The 24,129-nt window shown below is 36.6% G+C and overlaps 1 protein-coding gene across 6 annotated transcripts in view; it reads right to left on the reverse strand.

The window, feature by feature from the left end:
* PPFIA2 (PTPRF interacting protein alpha 2) overlaps positions 1–23,899 on the reverse strand; it is a 317,029-nt gene extending 293,130 nt beyond the window's left edge. For 3 of the 6 annotated variants that reach the window (XM_030479349.1, XM_030479347.1, XM_030479354.1), the window contains exons 1-2: positions 23,304–23,899; positions 12,420–12,670 (exon numbers count right to left, since the gene is read on the reverse strand). In XM_030479349.1, coding sequence (XP_030335209.1) covers positions 12,420–12,668 — 249 coding nt within the window. In that variant the 5' untranslated portion in view covers positions 12,669–12,670; positions 23,304–23,899. Of the gene's footprint in view, positions 1–12,419; positions 12,671–23,242 lie in introns of all 6 variants that reach the window. The other 3 variants (XM_030479355.1, XM_030479350.1, XM_030479348.1) reach the window with 2 other exon arrangements.
* Positions 23,900–24,129: the final 230 nt, after the last annotated feature.

The raw sequence follows: 24,129 nt of genomic DNA on the forward strand, positions 1-24,129 counted from the left end.
ATAACTGTCAGTATATGGTTCAGATTCAAGTACCACTAACTTATAAGGAATTGTAACCAGATGAAATAGAGAAATCAGAAATATATAGTGATGTTTTCAGTGCCAAATGCACATGTTTCAGCAAGTCCGATTCAGGTTATTTGAGATCTTGTGTAGCCATTTGTTTTGGAAGTCAGATTATCAACTTTCAGACTTAAATGTAGGTTCCTAAATAATCTTTACTGATCCGTATTAAATATGCAGAAGTTTCTATTTGCACTGAAATAAAACCATCTGCCCATGCAGAGTATTATTTCTGAAGACTTAATCTGAGAATTTATAAATGCATAGACATGTCCAATTTTGTGAAAAAAATGTGCTGTTTCTTGAAAGCTTTTCTTGAAATTTTTCATTTATTTTTTTTTTAATTACAGCTTTCAGTAAACAATATGTCCTCAAAGCCACCCATACCATCCAAATATTGAGTCTCTGGAGGGAATCTATACATTCGAGATATTATTAGATTGTTGAGTGTATGCTTATAACTGCATGCCACAGTTGTGGCCAGAAGTAGTAGCAGTACAGACTGAAAAAGGATCAGTGGGATTACAGAAAAATAAAACCATATTTCTTTCTTAATAAAGGAGGCAGTTGAATTTGTATTAAAGCTAAGATACTAAGCAGAGTTAAATGGAAAGGAAAATGAGTCACAAAACTTAGCTGATTATTCAATAAAACAGGATAAATGGGATAAGTCAATTGATCTGTTCTCCACATACATGGTGTTAGAATTTCAAATGTTTTGGCTGAACAGATTTTGTATTAGTTTATAGCAGATAAAACCAGCAACTCAAGTAATAGTCAGGTATCTGGATCTGATATGAACATCTATAAATTACTGAACAATAAGAAATTCTTTATCTTAAAATAGCCTCTTTTCTTGGGATATTTCTGATATCAAGATTCTACTGCTAATGACATATTACTTGAACAGGGGTAATTATATCTATCTAGTGTTCATTATTTCAGAAGTACTGTCTTCTATATTTTTTAGACCAACACTTTTTGGACCAACATGCATAAGCATGTGCTATGCGCCAATTAGATGAGATAGTATTCATCCTTCACCTTTTAAAAAGAAAACACTGCAAATCTGACACATTTCTTAGTGTCTTGGGTACTCGTTATTTCCATGGTCAATGTTTAATTTTTTTAATTTGATATTATTAAGCAAAGGAAGTATAATACACAAAGTTAGTGTATAAACATACACTAAATATAATTTAAAAATAATCTGTGAATTCTGTCTCCAAAGCGCATTTCTCCAGATGGCACTTTTATTCATTAGTACCAAAGAAAGAGTAACTTTATTTTTCAGAAAATCAGAAAATCTATTTTCTGAATGTAGTATTTATCTTAGTGTTCAATGCCTATAACGACAGTATTTGTCATTATAACTGCAAAAAAATACAATAATCAGAATTTTGCTCCGCTGATTCAAATACTCTTATGAGCCTTGTTTTGACAGTGAGAATGTCAAGGAGCACTTTTGATTTGGGCACAGTGAAAATATCCACATTTGCTTAGCTAGGCAAGCTAAAAATTAACAATCAAAAATTGTCTTGCCAAATCCAGACTTATTCTAGAAGCCCCATCATGCCCAACTATTTCCTGAAGCCGCTACATATTTCTTCCCTAACTCACTAGGATAAGTCTAAAACACTGTCCAAAGAACTCCAGAAGCAAGTGCATGCATTTCAAGAAACAGTGCATTCTCATGCATGTGACCACTCTTCTGGATTACCCATGAAACTGTAGACACGTGGGAGGCTATTTGCACATTATATTTTCATTATTACTCTTTCCGTTTATTTATCGTTATGTTCCCTTCTGCTTAGACTCTCATGGGGGGGGAAAAAAACAAACAACAAACATTCAGGAAAAAACAAATATGTAATTTTGGTTGGTTACTTCATCAGTTCAAATAAACCAACCTACACAGAGGACCTTACTGCAGGTCTCCAAGATTTATTTAAATTATCTGTTTTGACAGATGACTGACTGTCACAATATAATTGGGGTTTTTTTAGAACTCATACATGATAAAGAATGCAGTAGACCAACAATAATTTTAAAAGAAAGCATGAAATGATCCTAACTAGGGAAAAAAAAAAACCAAAACACTTATCTTAAAGGATATTACATAAAATAAGGTTACTGCTCTATCTTTCCCTTAACTTCCATCCATAGAAGTTCAGAGTCCCAGGGATCATGTGAATGATACATATTCAACAACACCAGCAAACCTGTTTTCTTAAGAGTCAATAGAAGAACTCCACAAACTTCAGTGAGAGCTAAATTATGTGTATTTTAGAAAAAATCATGTCCCTAATATAATTTTATGGTTTTGAGCAAATACTTCTTAGTATAGGTATTTGTTAATATAGAAGACAGCCTGAGTAAGACACTTCTAAAAGCTGATTCTTAAATGTTCTGCATTTTCTTTGCTTTTAGTAGAGAAATTAAGGAAGGAGTATGTATTTTTAAAAAGCTACATTTTTTGTCTTGCATTTTTGTCTTGATGTGCTGTTCTTGGATGTCGTCTGAGCCTCTACCATTCACTTTCAAGGAACATGAGCAAAGAGTAGCCCGTCAGAGTTGAGCTTTACAAAATTGCCTTATTCTTCCAGTTTTTCTTCACCATAGAACAGAATATAATAGTTCAGTTGGAAGGGACCTACAATGACCATGTATTCCCAACTGCCTGACCAAGTTAAATCATATCCAGGCCACTGCCCAAATGCCTCTTAAACACTTGCAGGCATGACTGTAGCTGTTGCAACTACAGCGTTACGAAAACTAGAAAAATTAAACATGACTATAGCTGTTAGGAAAACTGTTTTGTCTACAATTTTCATGGAAACAGCTTCATTTATAAGGATGTGGTAACCATCTGTGTGCCATTCTGTTGACCAGCACCATTGTACTTTTATCTCATATTCAGTCATATGTCTTTATAAGCATTCAGATTACAAGCCGTCAATAGTTAACGTAGCAGTTGATGTACCTGGTTCAAACTAAAATAATTGATAGCAATGTTGTATGAAGCAAATACAGAATGCAATGGGAGAACATAGACTTGTTGCTAGCTTCAGGCATTCATAACATGCTCCTCCTCTAAATATTTACGTTTTCTTTTCTTGTATCCCAGCTTTTTCTTCTGCTGGACTGTCTCATCAGTCTTCTTTAGTCATCAAGTATTTATTACAAAGTCTACAGCTTTTAAGAGAAAATCTCCTGCTGATAAATATTTGCATTATGCTGCTGAACACACAAAACTTCCAAGAGAAAGGAAATAAACTCATTCTTGAAAAGAACTGAAATAATTACTTGTATGTACAATTATACCTATGATTGTGCTCTGTTGTGAATATGCTGGCTGTTTAAAAATAAGACAGTCAAGAGGAGCCAGCTAAAGCATTGTCCTACTTACGTGATTTATACAGCTAGCCTGTGTTTTCACAGATAATATTAGTTAAGAGTTGTCAACCATAATAATATTGATATTTAATACTATGCAAACAACTTTTACTTATTTTTATGTAGAAAAAGAACAGTCTCACATACATGTTCTGTAAGTGACTGAGGAAGGTAACACTTAACTCTTTCCTAAATGTTTCTGAGGTTGGACACAACTAGTATTTCATCTTTGTGTTCCACTTAAACCACTGTAATGTAATAACACCAAGTTTCCTTTGAATTCCAGATGCTCTGTCTCTGCATGATACATTTAAATCCTGTAACAAAATGTACCTACCTCTATACTTACCCTGTTAGAATTAATAGTTATTTTTAATATGTGGTCTTCTGTATATGTTACCAATATGCTTGCCTAAATATTAATATATCGAGATAAATGGTAAACTAACAGAAAAGCATCATTCCAATTTAAGAAAATATTCATGTTCATATTTAGTAATCTAAACTGATTTTGGAAGTCACAAAGACTTTATCCTTGGACTGACTTTAGCGGGATTTGCACAGGTTCAGAATACTTGAAAATGAAGACATTTTTATTTAGAAGCCTGAACAACTGTTCTCTAAGACAGTGGAAATCTAGAGATAGCAACAAGCACTCGACTGAGATTAATTTTTACAAATAAATACTGAGTGCATCACTGGACTTCTGACACAAAAAACTTGGAACTTCCACATCAGACACATGAGACAGGATCTCCATTTCACTTTTTGGAATTATTTATAAATTATTCTGTGGAAATGTAAAAAAAAAAAAAAAAAAATTAAGAGAGAAAAATTTTACCTTGGATTATAAAGAAATTGATGGAGACCTTATAAAAGCCATTTGTACAAGACAAGGGTTTTAATACTTAAAAATGTAGTGATTATTCATTCAAATACACAGGATGCTATTGGTACTCTATGTTCTTCAGCATAGCCAGAAAGAAATAAAAAGGGGAGAAAAGCCACCATTCCATCTCCATCACAAGAACAAGATCTATTTTAAGAACAATACTGTGGGTCAAACTATTCTTTCTAACTAAACAGCAAATACCTGAAATTGCTTAGCAAGTGTTTAATCTTAACAGAACAAAATTTATTTTCAATTCTTTAAAAATGTGTTGGTTTTTTTGTTTTCTGGTGGGCTATTTTATTTTTGTAACTATGTCACTATACTTATTTATAGGTATGTCACTTTTTTGTATCTATGCACTACATGTACACACATTTAAACAGATAATACAAGCTCAGAATAAGGCCCTACTGACTTACTGTTGTCTTCCAATACCTTTCTTGTCCCTGGCAGTGAAACATTCATTGTTCATCAGTACTGGAAGAAACTGCAAGGCTGTCAACAAAATTCTCTAATCACAATCCTATTAAAGCTTAATATTGATCAAATTACATAAAATGGTTCAATAAAACAAGGTCATTACATTTCCCTCTTTGGATTTTCCCTTCTGTCATGCCTCCAGTAATAATTTCTAAATAAGTGGTCTCTTATTAGAAGAAATAAAACCTTAATGATTACTAGTATATTTCTATTACTGATTTTATTACTGAATTATTGTCACTAAAAATTAGAATTTAGCTTAACTCTACGGGGTACTAGAGGATATCAAAGGATTCTTTTTAGCATTGCAATCTCACACCCCAAACAATCCTACTAGCTATATCCAGAAAGAACAGATTTTCAAATATTGCTAATGATAATATTTATTAGAGAGGGGAAAAAAAAAAAAAAGGCAATATCTTGAAGAACTTATACTTAATTAGAACTATGTGTTTAGATCTCCACCATAGAGATTCACTGGAAACACAATACACTCAAAGCTGCTGGAAATAAAAACAAAAAGATAGAAATAGATTAAGCCGTTTCCATGCCATTTTCCTTACCAAGATCTTCCTTATCAAGATTAAAAAGAAAGTGTGACTTTAATTCTTTAGTACTGTCTGTTGTAAAGATTCATAACAAAGATACTTTCAATAAAACTCTAAAGAGGCTAGTTTAGAAACAAGTAATTCAATTTTTCTATTCTACATGTAATATTAGAAGGTCTTTCATAAAATTGTAAATTTGTATTAAATATTTTATCAAATAAAGTTATACATGTGTTTGCTTGCTACCATTAACAGGGTTGTCTATTATTGCTATAGAATTTCTGAGAGGATGCCATCTCAGATTGACTAGATTACCTTTAAAGGTCCCTTCAAGCCTAAACTATTCTATGATTCTATGAAACTGATTAATATGTATTTCAGAAACACCCTACTCCTAGGCGTGGATAACTAGCCCTGCTTTGCAGGAGGTTTGGACCACTTGAGTTCTAACAGTCCCTCTTAGTATAAATTATTCTATGATCTCTACCAACGAATAGCAAATTTAGACTGCCGTAGTCATTTTAAATTCAGGGGTCTCATACCCATGCAGGGAAGAATTCACTTCCTATAAGTTTAGCTGCCTAAAAGTTAACCACCCAAGCTAGGCATTAATGCTTTTTCTCTAGTCATGAGAGAAAAACAAAACAAACCCAGATAATTTCCAGGTTCGCATTACCCATCTTACAAAATTTACTGTCCTTTCTGAAGGACCTAATTTTCCCATTTTCTTATAGAGAGATTCTATGTGATTAAGACTGAATGCTTAGCTTTTAGACGGCTTTATTAGTCAGAATGAATGGACCATAAAAGTCATAGCATAGGTGTAGATTCTGATCATCAGAACCTGAAAAGAGTTATAACCATGGGAAAAAAAAAAACCACCAAAAAAAAACCCCAAAACAAAAACAAAAACAAAAAAACAAAAACCAAAACAAAAAAAAAAACCCCAAACCAAAACATAAGTAATGTTAAGAAATAACATAAATGCTCAGTGAAATTGGAACTTAGACCTTCTTTACAAAAACCCAGCAAAGGAGATGAATCTCCAGCAAAGGAGATGAAAACACATGAAGGGAGCATTTTGTAAGTAAAGAATTAGGTCTTTTATCAGCATAAGTACAGCAATGTCAGTGATGGTATGACCTTTCCATCACCTACGAATTTTCTCTAAAACCAGAATTTGTATTCAAAGACTAACAAAATCAATGTATTACTGTAAATATCAAAGCATTAGTCAATGAATGCAAGTCATGATCTACCATTTTCACCTGGAATAATATTTCACCTATGAAGTTTGCTTTCAAATTGTGATTATCAACAGGCTTTTCAGCCTTGCAACAGCATTTCTCAAAGCTCTGTCAGGCTCTGAAATGTAAAAAGTTGCTCCTTAGCAACATTTAAAATTTAAATATGCTGATTTTGTGAAATAAGCATAAAGCTTCCCAAAAAAATTGTTGCAATATCATTGACTAAAGTTTTGATTCAAAGGACTTCAAAAGAGTTTAGTATTTTTATTAAACTTCTATAAACATTCGAATTAAAAATCAGACCACTGTATTTGAAAACTTAATTTGGAACTTATTTTCTCAGAATTATCCACAATATAATTCCGTTATTAGTTCAGATTCAAACTGAAAGTAACTCACTCATCTGAGTGAAAAGCTCTTACACATTTTCATCAATGCTTTAATAAGCAGCCCAGTAATGTCTAGATAAATTCCCAGTGCAGGACAGAAGAAAGAGACTGACAGACTGACAGTTATCAAAGAAATTGTCCTGACTGACAAACATAAGGATTCATTTCAGCATCTGAAAGTCTTTTAATGTGCTCACAAAGTTGTTCTACTTTATCATCATGCACAGCCACAGGACTGGGCCATACTGTAATCCCTGTTTCTGGTAATATAATATTCAAGAAGCAATGGACACAAACTGAAACACAAGAGGTTTAGTCTGAACATCAGGAAACACTTTCTACTGTAAGGGTGACTTAGCACCAGCACAGGTTTCCCAGAGCAGTTGTGGAGTCTACCTTCAGAGATACTCCAAAGCCATCTGCACACAGTCCTAGGCAGGACACAGCAGCCTGTTCTTCCTAGCCCTGCTGGAGCAGAAGAGTTGGATAGGGTGACCTCCAGAGGTCCTTTCTAACCTCAACCATTCTGGGATCCTGTAAATATTAGATTAATTTCTAAGTAAATTACTGAGCAAGTGCATTATTCATGAACAAAATACACGTATTTGACTAGGGAGTGATGACCTACGAACATCTTCATATAAATAATAGCTTAGCATCTTCCATCCCTTGAAACTTATTTTTTAAAGACTAAAAGAAACAATAAAACAACCACAAAACAAGCCTAGTTCAGCATTTTTATCAGAGCATATTTATAATTATTGTAACTGTTATGATTCTTATGATTCAATGTAAGTCTTACAATGACAAGAATTGTATTTCTTCCATGTTTGTTTACAAGGCAACTAATGTAGGTGACACTTTCTAGACTATTTAGCTTAGAGAAGATTATGATGAAATATGCTTGAGAAAGTTGCAACTGAATATTTTACTCTTTCTACTACTCAACACAGGAGTTAGCTTCTAACCTTTTTAGTAGAGCACATTTTATGCTACTGTAAGAGATCTAATTTTATTCCAACAAAATACAAACATACTGTATTTAGAGCCTATGCTTCCCCATTAGAGTTATATTGTATTGATCAATTTTATATTTTTTTGCTGGACTCAAGAGTCATGACCTAAATACAATAAATTCCTTTTATAAGGGAACATGTAGCGCAGACCTAAATACACTTTCCTTAGAGGCTTCCACTGTCAACAGGCAGCTTTGGGAAGAACAAACAAGACCACTTGTGAACTAGATTCCTGACACCAAAAGACTTATTTTGCACAGAATGCTTCTCAACTTAACTGTACTACCACATAACTCTAATAGTTCTAGCAAAAATATTCAGACTCATGTTTCATTCTTTGTGTGAGTGATCCCACACAAAGTAGAATGTCTCCACAGTAAATTCTGAAATAACGAACAGGAAGGGGTGTTCTGGATCAAGTTCAGAGGTTAACCAAAGGTACTATGATATATAATGTCTTTCACAACAGCTTGCTGTTGAAAACATTTTGGGGTTTTCACTGTCTTTGTCTACGAAAGATGGATTTTGAATGTCATTCCTTGATAATTCAAGACCTTCTTCTCATGAATGATACATCTTTATTTATGGTACCCTATATTCATTTTTTCCTCCATCAACATTATTTTTGGCTTAAATTCTTTCTTTCTTCTTTACATAGTCTATCTTCCTGCTTCTCCAAGAAAACTTATGAAGTAACTCATGGCAGGGGGTTGGAACTAGATGATCTTAAGGTCCTTTCCAACATTAACTATTCTATGATTCTATATTCCGTCTCAACTCCGTTTTTCCCAGAAGTAAGAAAACTCCAGTTAGTCTTTTCATGCAGAAGATGTTATTGCCTCTTTGCTCTAGCAGTCTTTTTCTGAATCTCTTCTAATTTAAGGTTGGTCTCAATCACTACCGAGCCAAAATGCAGACAATAAGGTTCAAACCAGCCCTTGGTTTAACTGCATTCTCACTTACTTCTAACAGAAATCTCTTACATAACGCATTTCAGAATGATACTTGCCTTTTTTACACCCACCTCCAATTGGCTGCCTACAACCATAGTATAATATGTATTTTCCCTCTCTCCTACTGCTATCTAAAAGGTCAGAACATAAATTTTTGTTAACTGCTAGATATAGAGCCCTCATCTTTGTGCCATGCAATATCATCCCATCTCTGTTACTCTTATTGTCATGTACTATCATACTCATTCCCTTAGGTGACTATTCAACTCCATTTTGTGTCATCTAAAATTTCCACTGGCATGCTCCCCAAACACATTTGTAACAACTACTATTACTACTAGCCTATTCCATCCTTTCAATCTCTACTGTAACTGAAAATTTTTCCTCTCTTTTATTACTTACTTTACTAATTATCTTACTCTTTCTTTCTCACTTCATATCTAGTAGTAATTTAAATGGGGCTACTTTGAAAGAGATCTATTTTAGGGATATCATAGTTCAGTTTCATAGCCTAGAAATTCTGGTACCAAAGAGTGATGTTAAGTTATTCTGTATAAACATAATTTTGGCACACCCTTATAATATTTTAAAGTTAACTTTCTGACTTATTATTAGTTTTTAATCAAAAAAAAGTTTTAAAGTCTTCTCTATTATTACATTTAGTCTAACTGGCCTGTAATCACCTGCTCACTTTTTCCTTCCTTCCTTAAACATAGCTGGCCAGTTAAACACGGATGTTCATAAAGTTAAGACTACTAATCTAATGGAAATAAAAATTACTTCAGTGATAGTGATTAGCAAGACACGTATATTTCTGTAATCTAAATTTGAAAGACAGTTAACTATACATTGTTTTGTTGCAGTATAGATCCATATAAAACCTTAGAGCCATCTACAGTTAGTCATACTTCGTATTTTGTTATAGCATTAACAGCTATGGCTTTAGCAGCATTAACTAACATCTCAAGCTTCATATTTAATGTTATTAATTATTTCCTATTTCCAATCAGACAAGTTTTTACAATGGCTTAATCATTACCAGTTTTCAAGCAGGTTCTTTTTGTTAAGATTCTATTTATGCAAAGTGTAATGATTTTTCCAGACCGTATTTTTAACTGTTTAAGACAATCAACAAAACCAGAGTTCTAACAAAAATGCTTTGGAATATAACTGTGTCAATATATATTTTCTAGAAGGAAAACATCATGTAAACGCTAAGAAATAACCGAACTTTGAAAACCACTAAAGAAATCAAGTGCTAAAAAATATTATTTTTTGATAAAACAAGTCTCATTAGATGTAACATTATAACTAAATAATAATTATCATATAGTCATCATATATTTATGTATTCTTCTATTAAATCAAGTGAACACAGAATTCTTCCTCTCTCCACAATAAAAGCGCTGGGTAGCATATTGATATGGGGCTATGTCAGGCCGCTAGCAATGCAAGCTTGCCGTTCATAAAGCTATAAACAAAAAAGAAAATTATAAAAGTACTATTTAGAATATCTCAAGTCTATAAAGGAAGCTAGATAGTATGGCAGACATAAGGAAGTTATTTTCTTGGAAGGCTGTATTACTAGAATGTTATAGGCTAATGTTCACTACTTATAGAAATACTGAATTACTTACATGAAGATCTAGACAGCCTAATTGATGAGAAAAAAAATCTGGTTCTGCTTTAAAGTTAAGCAGTATGTCAGTTTCTCATGTGAAACACGCATCTCTAGATACATGGATGAATGCTACCTGAAATATACATTCTTAATGGTACAAGGTAGTGCAAAGTGTTCACCTGACAAATCAATTACATTTAGGGGATGTTCGGCTACCATTCAAAAACACACAATACCAACATTTACTAGAAGAAATTAAGATTAAAATAATATCATGGTCCAGTTCCTTAGAATTTCCATTTCTTTTAGGCTCTGTATCACATTCATGATGAATATTATTTTCCTTAGCTAGTCTCCTGCATTTTAGCAGTTTTGGTTATATGAGACACAGAAACATTAAGGGTTATACACCTGCTATAGCTCAACAGAAATACCTCACTATGGGCTGAGTGGAGAGTGCCTCTGTACTAAGTGGCACACTGCATGAAGGTTCACAGATGCAGAACCTTCCCTCTTTTTCAGATTTCTAGCAATAAATCTTTGAATTTATTCAAAGACTGAAACACAGTTTATGCTGTGTTTCACTTATTCTTTTACACTCTATGAAAATAGACCAGTGCAATAGAAGCACAACTGCCCACAGATTATAGAAAAATGAACAAAAAAACCCCCACCAAACCCTAAACAACAACAACAACCCTCAACAAAACCAAAACACCTTGATTCTACTACATATCAAGATCACTGCTACTCCTTTCTGTTTTACCCAAGCCAAGTGTAGTCATTGCCTGGAGCTATTGCTAAAACTGGTAATGCTGTTCTTCAAATAATTAGAGTCTCTGTCTCTCTCTTTTTCAACCCTATCCCAAGATATTCCAACCACCTACTGGGGTTAACTCTTAAGCAACTGCTTCTGTTCCCTACTCCAGTGGGTGCCTTTCTCATCTTCTCTTTAAGAACTTTCTCACTCATTTGATTCATCCTTACCATCTCCTTATTCTAATCACACAACTGAATCTGTCTTCCTTCTCTAATCACTGTCTAACAGGTTTACAATTTTGCCCAGGCAAGTATGCCCAGGCTCTCATGGCTACCATCGAATTTTTTGGTAAGTGACAGTTGAGAGATGCAAATAAATTAACATGGAGAAAAACTGTGGTTTTGATGATGGTATATTTCAAATCTCTGGCAAGACTGAACTAAGATGTTTCTTTGTTTTTCATTCTAGTATATTGGAAAAAAAATTATATATAATAATGAAATATAATATTATGATTTTAACTGAAGTAATTCATTTTGCAGTTCCTAAAAAAGATCAAGGTAATTTTAGATAATGAGACTTATGTAGTTATTTAAAAATGAATGAATACAAATATCACTTGCTCATGCGGTTTTGTGTAGTACCTTATTTAACCTATATAAGCTAGATTTATTTCTTGTTTGTTAGAAACTCTGGAATGCAGTCTGTAAGAAACATCCTCATTCTTTTTTTTTTTTTCATTCCTATCATCTGATTTTTAATTTAAGTAATCCTGCATCTGTTGTAAATGCTAGTGCAACAGCCAAAAGAACCAGTAGCTATAGGCCTTCATCTTGGTCTCCTTGAAGTCAACAGCATTACTCCTAGTCTGAAGAGAAGGCAGGACCCAAAGAGGTCAAACCAGGTACTATTAAACCAATAGGAGTTCTGCAGCCAACCTCAATGGGAGCAGAATTTGGGCCTCGAGGAATAAATACTGATTAGGGTTAAAGTAAGTAGCATTAAGGAGAAAATTGGTGAACCTAAAAAAAAAAAATCTTTATAAACTACATACCTGAGGCAGTGCTGAATTAAGCTGTCGCTGGAGGGAATCTCTGTCGTAGATGACATCCTGTAGGCGTTGCTGTGCAAGTGACAAGCTTTCCTGTGTCTCCCGAAGAGTATCAAGGAGACGGTCCCTTTCATCCAGCATGTTCACCATCAGCTGCTCAAAGTGAGAATCCGAGTCCGAGCCGCTGCTTTGGGACCCCCGTTGACTCATCGGGGTGTCCTCGTTTATCGTTGGCATCACTTCACACATCATTTCTTTAAAAAAACACAAATCAAGGAAAAGCTCTTCAGCAGAAAACATTTGAAGGGATTTCATAAGAGGAATTAACTTTGTCACATGGACACAGTTAGCAGATTATTGCATTGTTCCCTCTTTCAACTTTGTGCTTTCCATGTTAATCAGATGGTCGATAGACAGGAATTAAATACAGTGACTAATTCCACACAGCAAAGACTTTGAATGTGCTTCCTAAACAAAGAGAAGAATGACTGGAAGGAGATGGAGGGTAGCAGAATATTTTAAATAAATACTTTTGCAAATAATGCCCTCTTAAAATGACAGAAAAAACTTCCTCCGCAGTTGTAGTCTCCTTTATTGTTGATTTTCTCCCCTCTCTTGCTTAATGTCATTGCTGAATTGTTGGTATTGATGCCAGTAGCTGCCATTAATTGCCAGATTTTGTTCTGCTCTAGGCATTTCTACAGTACAATTTAGGCTAACCATTGATCCAGTATCATGCTGCCTTAACAATATCAGGTTAATCTATTTTTTTATGTAGTTATTCCCACCCTTGGCGGAAATTATTATCCAGTGAGCTCGTTCAGTAAGAGGTCAAAAACTAAAAACTCAGTGCTAATTACCAGGGACAGAATCACTGTTGTTTCTTGCCTAAAACCAGTCCTAAGCAGAGTCCCCAACTGTCATCTAGTCCCATTCTTCAATTATAAAGCTTCTTATGTAAATCTCAAACTCTAGTTCACACATGGGGAGAAGCTTATGCTATGAGATACTGGGTCCAGCAAATGGGAGGAAAAAACCCCAACCAAATAAAACCCCAAGCAAGCAAACAAAAGCAAAAACCCCCCAAAAGCCCCAAACAAACCCAAAGATATGACTGGTCTCAAAGCTCAGATTAGGATAAAAAACAAAAAATAAATTGTGTTAATAGTAGATGACATCTACCCAGTGACTGATAGTCACTCAGAGTCAGAAATACTGACTGAAGTACAGCAGACATAACTGTAAGTTTAAATTAACCTTATGTTATATTAACCTTAAGTTTAAATTAACTTAAGGGTTAATTTCTGGATATTCTATTATTTTAGTAACTTTTGGAAGCCTTTTGTCTCAACAAGTGGGATCAAGGTAGATCTACTGGAAGTTAAAATATTTTACTTAGAAGTTTGCTGTGACCTTTCTGGATATGATCTTTGTCTACAAGACATGTGGTTGACACATTTTCACTGTTAAATGTGTCATCATCTAACACTCTCACCATTTTAGTCTCACTACTATGATGGATTAGCTCTACATTTTCTTAAATCTGGTCTGCTTTCCAAAGTAGGAGAATGGAACTTCTAAAAGTGGCATTTATGAAAAATGGAAGATCTAGCTGTTACAGAATGTCACTTAAAGACAGACCATACACCAGGGAACAAAACAGCAGACACTTCTTGTTAATTCATTAAAACCAACTCCTCCTACTATCACTAAGCCACAAGCAACCCTTGTGCTAACTCTGATTGCTGCTAAGATTTACCTTGATCATATTCTGAATGTTCATGCATCCTTAATTTTCACTTTTTTGGCAGATGTGGTAACTAGCAAAGTTGGCACCAAACACTGGTATTTCAGTGTGAATTATCAGCTACTACTGTATAACTTTTATAGGCAATAGCTTCATTTCTGAGGTTTCAGGTAGGTCTTGATCCTGTTTTTACAGTGTTTGGACTGGATGCAAAATAAAAATTGTTTGTAGCTATTAGCCACTTCGTAATTAATTACCCACTTAGTAATTATTTCTCTCTTAGCAAGAGAAACAGTTAATAGCTTAAAGTGATAGATACTGATTTGTCCTTACATCTCTAATATATTTAGGTCAGGTATATTTACTCAGGATTATCTGATTCAATGCTGCGTATCTCCATTACTCATGAGGTTCAAAACTTTCTGTTCCAGAAACCTTTGCCTCTCCTAAACTATAGGCTCCACTAGGAAGCACCATAATGTCCTTTCATACTGAGATGTTAACACATCGGTGCCTCCACTGCCAAAAATACCTTCAAGTTGAAAAATATTTACACTATTACCAACTGACCTTCATGGTATCTACCACTTCTTCTGTGGAGTATGGACACTGCGTATCGTGAGACACCACAGATGGGGGGAGTGACTACACTCTGCAGCTGGACCAACAGGACAGTTTGAATAAATGAGTACCCACTCTCCTATACTTCAATTTCCCTATAGAGGCAGAAGAGCTTTTGGGGAGTTCCTGCTGATGTAACGGCTTTGTCCACTGTCCACACATACCATGATATGAGGGACTACCAGCAGGGACGAACCACTGTCTTGCCTCCACAAGCCTCTCACAATGTTGTGGGAATACATTTCATGCAGCAAACGGCCATCACCTTGTGGAGCATCTCCACCCAGGTCTTACCTGTGGCTAACCAGTTTGGAATGGTCAAGGTCACAGAGAGCAAAGGGACAACTAAAACATCAAGGCCATCTGTCACTTGCTCAGTTTAATCATAACTTTTCAGTACGCAGCAGGTGGCCAGAGACCAAGGTGCCCATTCTTCAAGACCAAAGAAAACAATTCAGGTTGTCACTGAACCTTTCCTGCCTTATGATCATCATCTCATGGAGCACACTTCCTGTCCCAGGGGATTCTCATCAGAAAACCTTCATCACTCAAGAAATTACCTCCAACGTCCTGCACAGCAGATCACATTTATGGTCTGAATGGCACAGCATACACTATGACTGCTCACAAGCAGTGGCAGAATGAGAGTGGTGCATTATTTCACACATGCTGGTATGTGTGTAGGAACAGGTAGGGAAAAGTCTGTGCAAACAGCTGTAGCTATCTCAGCTCCTTATATTTAAACGAGAAAGAAAATCTCCTCCTATAGCCATTATGGGGATATGAAAAGCCATATATATGTTAAGTGGCTGTGAGGCAGCAATGGAATCCATGGGTCGAATGCTCATGGCACTGTTACCATACCTTCTCTCTCTCAGCTGCTGCATTCAGGGAGGGGAGTGGACCACGCAGTGTGCTTATTTTGGGAGCCTGGGATGCATTACCATGACATGGCACAAGTGAAAAACTCAGGCTATCAGTAAGACCACAGAGAGCAGGGAAAATGCGTGGAGTTCCAGATGTAGGCAGTTTCTATTAGAAGTTTTCTCCCATAGCTCACAGCCCCAGGAGAATCTTTATAAGGTATAGCAGCTCTTGCAGTCAGACTGGTGATGTACATTGCCTTCCAGCAGTTTGGAGATCAATGCCATTATTCCATTGGAACCATATGCATCCTCTCTCCCCACTTTCAGCTTGGAGACAAATACAGAAAAGCAGTATCCTAACCTGGGCCAGATCAGAAATGCTGGTAGGTCACACCAGAAAGGGATGCGCTGATACCTGCAACGATGAGGAGCAGGGGAAAAGAGAATCCTGGGCGATGTCCTCACATGGATCTTTTATGGGAGCCAACAACAAGGCCCCCAGAACAACTCTGAAGGGAACCCAGCTTGTCAGGCTATTCCTGGGTCATCAACCAGGAAAAAAACAAAATTTCAAACAACTGCAGGTATGTTGTGGGGGTCTCAAAGAAAGTTTTCTTACAGGTCTTTGTGAAAGACACATATGCCATGCTGTTCCAACTTACTATGATTTGTGTCTTCTTGCCCTTACAAAATCATTCTTTTACATTTTTTTTATTTAAAAAAAAAAAAAAAAAAGGACCAAACAAAAAAAACCCCAAAACTTTGTCTGGCATTTATCACTCGTACTGGCCAGCAGATGGGATGCTTTCAATGCCCCAAGGCTGCCACCATTTCACACTATTCCCAAGAAATGCTGGCCTTCTTCCAGCATATGTTCAAGAATAGAGCCATTTCCCCAGGACCTTATTGCACCCTTTATCAATTTTCTGCTTGATAGCAGGAAGGAATCAAAATACTGAGAATATTTGAAGAAATTTAAAAGGAAGGAAAAAAAAGGAGAAAAGGGAGGTTCATCAAGAGGGGCTGCAACAAAAGCTAGGGCAGGTAAAGCAGAGCATGGTCTTCAACAAAAATAGAGGAAGAGTGTCATCAAACAGCCCAATCACAATTTAGTAGTACAGGATATGCAGCTGAGGACAAATAGAAACGCACATTTGCAGCTGGATCTTTACATAGGAAGTGAATCACATCAGGGAGTTACAAGAGTTCTTGAAGTTTCCAGAGCCTTCTGATGGTGTGTGCATGTATTAGACAACCCTTGGTTAACCACATGATGATGTGGTTCACGCACAGGGTCAGGGCATTAGATTTAAGCTTCCAGTTTAATTGTAGCTGAAAGGAACTTAAGTTTACACTCACCAAAAGCACAGAGAGAACCAAGCCAACACAATGCAGATGGAAAGAACTGAGAAATTTTCATTAAAACATAAAATAAAGATAGTATTGCTATGACAGGTGGGTCTGATTGCTAATGTGGTCATACCATGAGTAATTTTAGTCTTAAATTTCCAATGGGGAAAGAGAGTGTTCTGATTTTCCTTCTATGTAACTTTGAATTTTAAGCCTCATTTTGATGATTAAAAACCACCAAAACTCTGGCAATTTTTACTCCGGTTTCATAATATAATCAACTACAATATTTCATACACTGAAATCTGAAGGAATCACTGTAACTACTACTCTTGCCCTACTAATCACGGACCATAAATCTGTGTTAAGCTAAAATATACTTTATACAAGAAGGATTTCAACCATTAGACACTGAAAGTGATCTCTGTGGTAAAATAACCAGAATAACTCCTTCTTTCTGTGAAAAATGCCTTTTTCAATTGTATTTAGGGGAAATGCAGCCACATGCAACGCTGCAGTTCTCAAAGGTTTGGGATAAGGCTACTGGCAAGCCCACTTCTATTACGTTTTAGACCCACAATGCCACACGTTTTTGTGGATGATCTGTGAGCTTACAGAACTTTCGATACACCTCAGATACGTTTCACTATATATGCATGGATCAATTTTCATACAGAGAGGTCGGATTCATCCTGAACTTACTGGATATATATATATATACAGTTCAGGAATAACAGATCCATGCATATGTAGCAGGTATTTGTCTCAGGTACAGAGTTCTTATTAATTCATGTAGGCATCAATTCTACTCAGAACAGAACTCAGCAGGATAAATAATGGACCATCTTTAAACTTCCTTCTTGTCCTCCGTTCTTACCACTTCAATGACTGGTTCAGCTCATAGGACTTAATTTTCCAAACTGTAACTTTTGGATAGAGCAAATACAGTCATAATACATCTGGATATTCCATGTTTTCTAAATCTGTTTATCAGCCAATGGTTTGAGATCCTGCTCCTGTCATACAACTGATTACTATATATAACTATATAACCAGAGACAGCCCCAAAAGATCAAACATCAGGAAGAAGTTTCCTGGCCCTCTTCTCTTCTGAATTGGTTTTATACAGTATAATAGGCTGCAAGTTCCTCATTCAACTCCATGTGCACACTGAAATTCAAATGTAAAAATATGTCTGTGCATACATTTTAATCTCTCCATTTGGTCTGCATGTGCCAGCTCCTATGCTAAGATTTTTGTTATCCCAGGGCAGTATTCCTTTCATTAATCAGTATGTTCCTATCAACTACAAGGCAATTACAGTTATGTAGCTTTGGTGAGTTCTATTAGGGAAAAATAATTCAGAACAGACAGTAACAGTGAAGGAAGAATGAGTGAAGACAAACAACTGTGCATGAAGCATCTGGATCTCTTCTCTGAAGTTTACAACAAAAAGCTTGAATTGCATTGCCACAAATCTATACTGCAAAATTATTTCTCTTGTAATTTTCAGGTAATGTGACAAAATATAAAGGAAATTGGAGTGTATAAATATCTACCTTACACTTCAGAAATTTACATTGATTGCTGAAACTTGTTTTTATTTTCCAAACCTGCACTGAGCAACCTGATCTTATTTTGCAGTTGGCCCAGCATTGGGCAAGGGGTTGGCACAGATGATCTCCAAAGGTCCTTTCTACACCAAATAATTCCATGTGTCTGGAGAGAGCTTTAAGTTTAAAGAATTCACTCATTTACCACAGAAATTCTGAAATTTAATATATATTTAAATACGGCTGGAGAGAAATTTGGAATTAAAAAAAAAAATATACTGTGGCTCATCTCGTTGCATTCATAAATATGTAAATAAATAAATGAACAACAACAAAAAACGAAAGAAAGAAAAAAGAAAACAGAAAAAAAGAACAACAACAAAAAAAAAAACACCAAAAAAAAAAGGGGGGGTGGGGGGGAAGAAAAAAGAAAAGTTTATTTCAGTATGATGGTCTGCCTTTGCCTTGTGGAGAATGGTGGGCTTTATATACTTGGAACACTTTGACAAAGAAAAGAAAATCATCATTAAAAAATAAACCTCAGTTATACTTGATTACAAGTATGGCCGCATTTTCAGATATTGCTATTTACACTAAATGTCCTGATCTCCCAGTGACATTAAAATAATAAGAAACAGCCCTCCCAAAAAACCACAAACTAAAGAAATCTGAAAACATAACCACATGAGAAGGGGAAATGAAAATATGTACTTTTTAGACATCCAAATATAACGAAAATCTATGCTTATTTTTTGAAATGTAGGCAATTCTCTTTGTCAGAAAATATACACACACAAAAAAAACCCCCATCAAACCTAAAATATTATACTGGATGTCAAAATGCCACATCTCAGAACATTTAATATTTAAAAGTTTTAAAAGTCTTAAAAGTCTTATAACTCAATTTTTATGGCCTCACATATTCTGGCTTTACTTATCATTCAACTGGTTTAAACAAAAAAAAGGATTAAAGAAAGATTTTAATGCTTTACATTTTTTCACCTACCCAGTGAATCACAGTAAAGCAAATAATGAAAAAACTATTTTTAGAATAAAGATTGAAAAGCTGCTGAAGCCTAGCTTGGCAGGAGAACATATACGTACAGTATGACAGTAGTTAAGTGGTATATGCTTCTTCTAGAATCTAAAGGGAAAAATCAGTAAATATGAATAAATGTTTTCCCCCAAAATTCCACTGAACCTAGTCAGTGGTCATCATCTGCTATTAAGTCAATGGTTATAACATACATAAAGCCATGAGATGCTTGGTACATTTAAGAAGTTCTCTGACCATGCTATTGATGAGAAATAAAAATAAGAACACATCATATTCTCATTCAGAACTAAAAAAAAAAAAAAAAAAAAAAAAAGGCACTTTCCTAACATCATACTCTCAAAAAACAAACAAATAAACAAACTCCCAAACAAACCCAAGAACCAAGAAATGCAGACATGGCTTATTCTCGAAAGATACATGATTTTGAACTGAGTAAACTCTGAAATCTGTAACGAGCTATCTGGAGTCAGCTCTGCAGAAACTGAGTAAATTCTCACTGAAGTAATTTACAAAGGATTTCTTTACTAAGACCCTTGTCACATGAAAGAAGGAAGAAAAGATGAAGTAGGTGTACTGCAGGCATCCAGCCTGCTTTCTTAATCTGATACTCGAATCCTACTTAATTATACCAGTGGTGCCCAACCATGCATTTAGTAAGTCATGCAATTCTTTGTGCCACTGGAGGAGGCTGGTGCCCTCAGAAAATTGAGCCAGGAAAGGAGTTGGGGGAAGAATGGAAGTGGAGAGGGAACAGATAATTAAGACCTTCATTAACCATCCTAGTCCTCAGGAGTGAGGAACAGGTCATATAACTACGGTAGCAGCAAGCAACTACTAAGTGGCAGCCATCTTGCTCTGTCAGGACATGACCGAAAGCACACTGAGTTACGTATGAGGGAACACGGTCATCCAAGAAAGAACGCTGAGGGCACTGGAATTTCTTTCCACTGGTGTTAGGAACTGCAAGTGGTGTATTAAACACCTCTGTCCTGTATCTTCAACACCACAGAAGTCCGTGATAAAAGAACAAGCTCTCATGTACAGTACTTCCCATACAGCCAGGACTACAAAGAAGAGGAAAGAGTGGGGGGAAAGGGCTTAAAAAGGTGACATGTACTTCATTAATAACTCTTTATTCAAAAGGAAAAAAGATAAATTTTATATTCCTTTGCCAGAAGGCAGCTGACTTGCTCTGTAGTAATACAACTTAATTAGAGCTATGCTTGACTGATCTCAGTCTACAAAAATAAGACTTTTTAAATGTGTTCCTCTTTCTTGAAAAATAAAAGCTCCATTGGTACTGAATTTGGTATCTCTACAGTAAAAAGTTTACCGCTTTACTCAGTATTCTGAACGTAAGTAAAGCAATCCCTCAAAGAAAAATGCATTTACTTAAAGTCACCAGCATTTTACAGTTAATACACAAACATTGTTTCTTAGATTCATCAGAAGCCACAGAGCAAACATTACAATTCCCTTGCTCAGAGAGCACACAATGTGCCCAAAACTCTTAAGGACTGCAATGGACACTGAACGCGTGCGGTGCCTTACAACTATCACAAACCCTCTGAGAAGTTCTGAAGGGGGAGCAGGGTACTGACAAATTACTGTTTTCCTTAAAATGTAGCAACTTTTTATGCAGCACATACATGCTCTGTAGAAAAAGACTTTTAGTCAATGTAATAACCAGAATTCTTCTAATTTGAAGCAAAACCCAAGCACTTATTTTAATAGTAGTTCTAGACCTGAAGTGCTCAGGTATCATAGCCACACATGATGGCAGCCTGTGAAGCAGCACATTAAAGTTCTCTAAATACTTTCTCTTCCTTGTCTGTTGCATATCTTGTACACCATCTACTGCAAAATCCGTTCCAGGTTGATTGGTTCCTAGATCAGTGTTTTCTCCAATCATTTGCATGGAGCCTAACCCAACAACTCCTTGAATTCATACAAATTCTACCATGGACCTAAGTGGGTTTGGATCAGTGTAGATGGTTGAAAAAGGCAGGAACACAGGCAAACGGTCAACCTCTTGTCATTTTACTACCTCCAAAGAGGAGGATAAAAATCACAAATGTATGTTATGCATGACTAGGTAGCACACTGGATGTTATGCGACCATTGCCTACAATATTAAGAGAACTCACAAACAGATTTCCCCTCTAAGCACACAACAGGTAAATGGAAAAAAGCAATGACTGTTTAAGTCATCTGTTCCATGAGAGGGGGAAAGAATGTGGTTCATTCTCATTGCACGAATGATTTTTCAGGTCGTATGAAAAAATGTCACAGCAAATCTATAGCATTAGCTGCATTATGTCTCCATCAAGAGTGAACTCAATATTAGCTCAATTAGGAATTCTGCAGGTCAGTTTAGATATCCAGATAAGCAAATGGATACAAACTGCAACAAAGGGCACAGAATATGCCTACTCTTAGTTAAAACTGGGTAATATAAAGATCATTTTCAGGAACTACTCCACTAACAACTAAATTGATAGCAATTCTCTTTATCTTCTGTCTACAGATGCTGATAATCATGGACGGACTGGGTGCAAAAGTGCATCTTCAACACTGACTTTCTAAAACTACTTGAAATTTCTGTGGTACATATGCTATATAAAGATGGAAAATTAAAAAGTTGTCATCTTTCTTCTCATCAGACCCCACCCTATTTGACATCTCCTGTTATCTCAATTGTCCAAGAGTCTTGGAATTATTTATTTTTTGAAGTGAATGTTGTAACAAACACCTCTGCAATCTCATGTAGCCTGGGCATAATTTACCAGCTGGACTTCTTTCACTTGGGCAAGCTCTGGGAACGAAAAGACATAATACTACTTGGCTTCTGCCTGACAATGGCTCTTAGACAAGCATTCATTTTGCTCACCTTGAAGGCTACCACCTTAGATGTGATTCTAATTTTACTCCCTCGCCTTTCTGTCCATAACTGGGTTTAAAACCTTGTTTTCCGTATACTCAAATAACTGATTTGCACACCAAGGTTGAGGAATTATTTCAAGTTACTTGTAATTTTGCTGCAGGAAAAAGAAGTAGAAATCTAACTACCATACATTCTAGCCTGTCCACTGTGACATCAGCTGGAAAACTCATTTCATTGGATCATTCTGGATATTTTGGATTTACAAACTATTTTTTTCCCCCAAATCATTAAATAAATATAGTGGCTGGTAAAACCAGTTCTTACTGCAATTATGTCTTTTCAGATGTTCTCAGCAAGATCGCTCTTAGGCAGCACAGTGTAATTCCACAAGGAAAATCCTTCCTATTGTCTGAGTTGCATTACATGCATATTCCTCCTCCTAGTTTAACTCCTTACCTGCCAGACCCCACTAAACTATGATATCACCTTTAACAGAAGCATCCTGCACTCCTTCCACACAGGAGGGGTGATCAACACAGTACCTTGAAAAAAAGGGCTCATTCTGACTATTTGTACTTTATGTCATCTCTCCAGCCTCTTATCTCCCGCAACCACACCAAAAAACCGAGAAGTTGACTCCACAATTTTTAGTCTGAAATTCCCCAACTTCCATTACAGAAATGCATTTAAATATCATACATGTCCTACAGCAAGCGGCAGAGAGCAAGATTTTGCTTTTGCGTCTCACCTCTCGGAGGGTAGCAGGGCTAAGGAGGGAATGTCTAACTCAGAAACAGAAGGTTCAGTACCTAGTGGCTTTTATTTCGGCGTCTGCTATTTCACTTGATCAATAACAACCGCAGTCTCCACCGGCTTCGAGCGGGGACTCACACAGCCGAGCACTCCTGGACCATCCTCCTAGCAATGGTGACACAGGCGTTGCTCCGAGGAACCCCAAGCCCCCGCACCCGTTCTCCGGCAAGACTGGCTGCTTGGCACCTCAGCATTTTCTTCGGTCACTTCGTCAGCAGCCAAGAGGAGAAGCATCCATGGGAAAAATGGCATATTACAAATTTTGCTTTGGGAAGCAGAGCTCGGCTCAGACCATTGTCGGGAGCAGGGGGGGAGCGGCTCTTAAAGCTCCAGCAGCCCCTTTAGAGCAACAGCATCTTTGCAGCTGGAGGCAAGCGATTACAGGGGGGGAGGGGCCAGGGCGAAAGCATCTTCCCTTTATTTCTCATCTTTTGTTAAACTTAACTGAGCGCTGCCTGGCTTCTCTGTCTCTTCAGTACCTCCCGGGCTAATCATGCCTCTGTGCGTGACTGAAGTCCACACGCGCGCACGACTGCCTGCATGATCAAAAGCAAACGCGGTTTTCTGTTTTACAGGAAGAAATCCTCTGCCCACAGCCCATCGCTGGCCGGCAGACACCGTACGGAGCCTGGTCTCAGCGGTACAAAGCAAGAGCCGCGGCAGTGGGAGCTGGGAGAGCCCCGGGCGGTCACCTAGAGCAGATGAGCTCGCCCCACTCCGCGCACCGCGCCCCTGCCTGCGGGGCAGCGCCAGCGACGCTCGGGGCCAGGGACTGCCCTACCCCCGGCTGATAACTCGGTGATGCCTGTATTGAAGGCAGTA

The sequence above is a fragment of the Strigops habroptila genome, chromosome 3 (genome assembly GCF_004027225.2).
Source record: "Strigops habroptila isolate Jane chromosome 3, bStrHab1.2.pri, whole genome shotgun sequence".
Classification (NCBI taxonomy): domain Eukaryota; kingdom Metazoa; phylum Chordata; class Aves; order Psittaciformes; family Psittacidae; genus Strigops; species Strigops habroptila.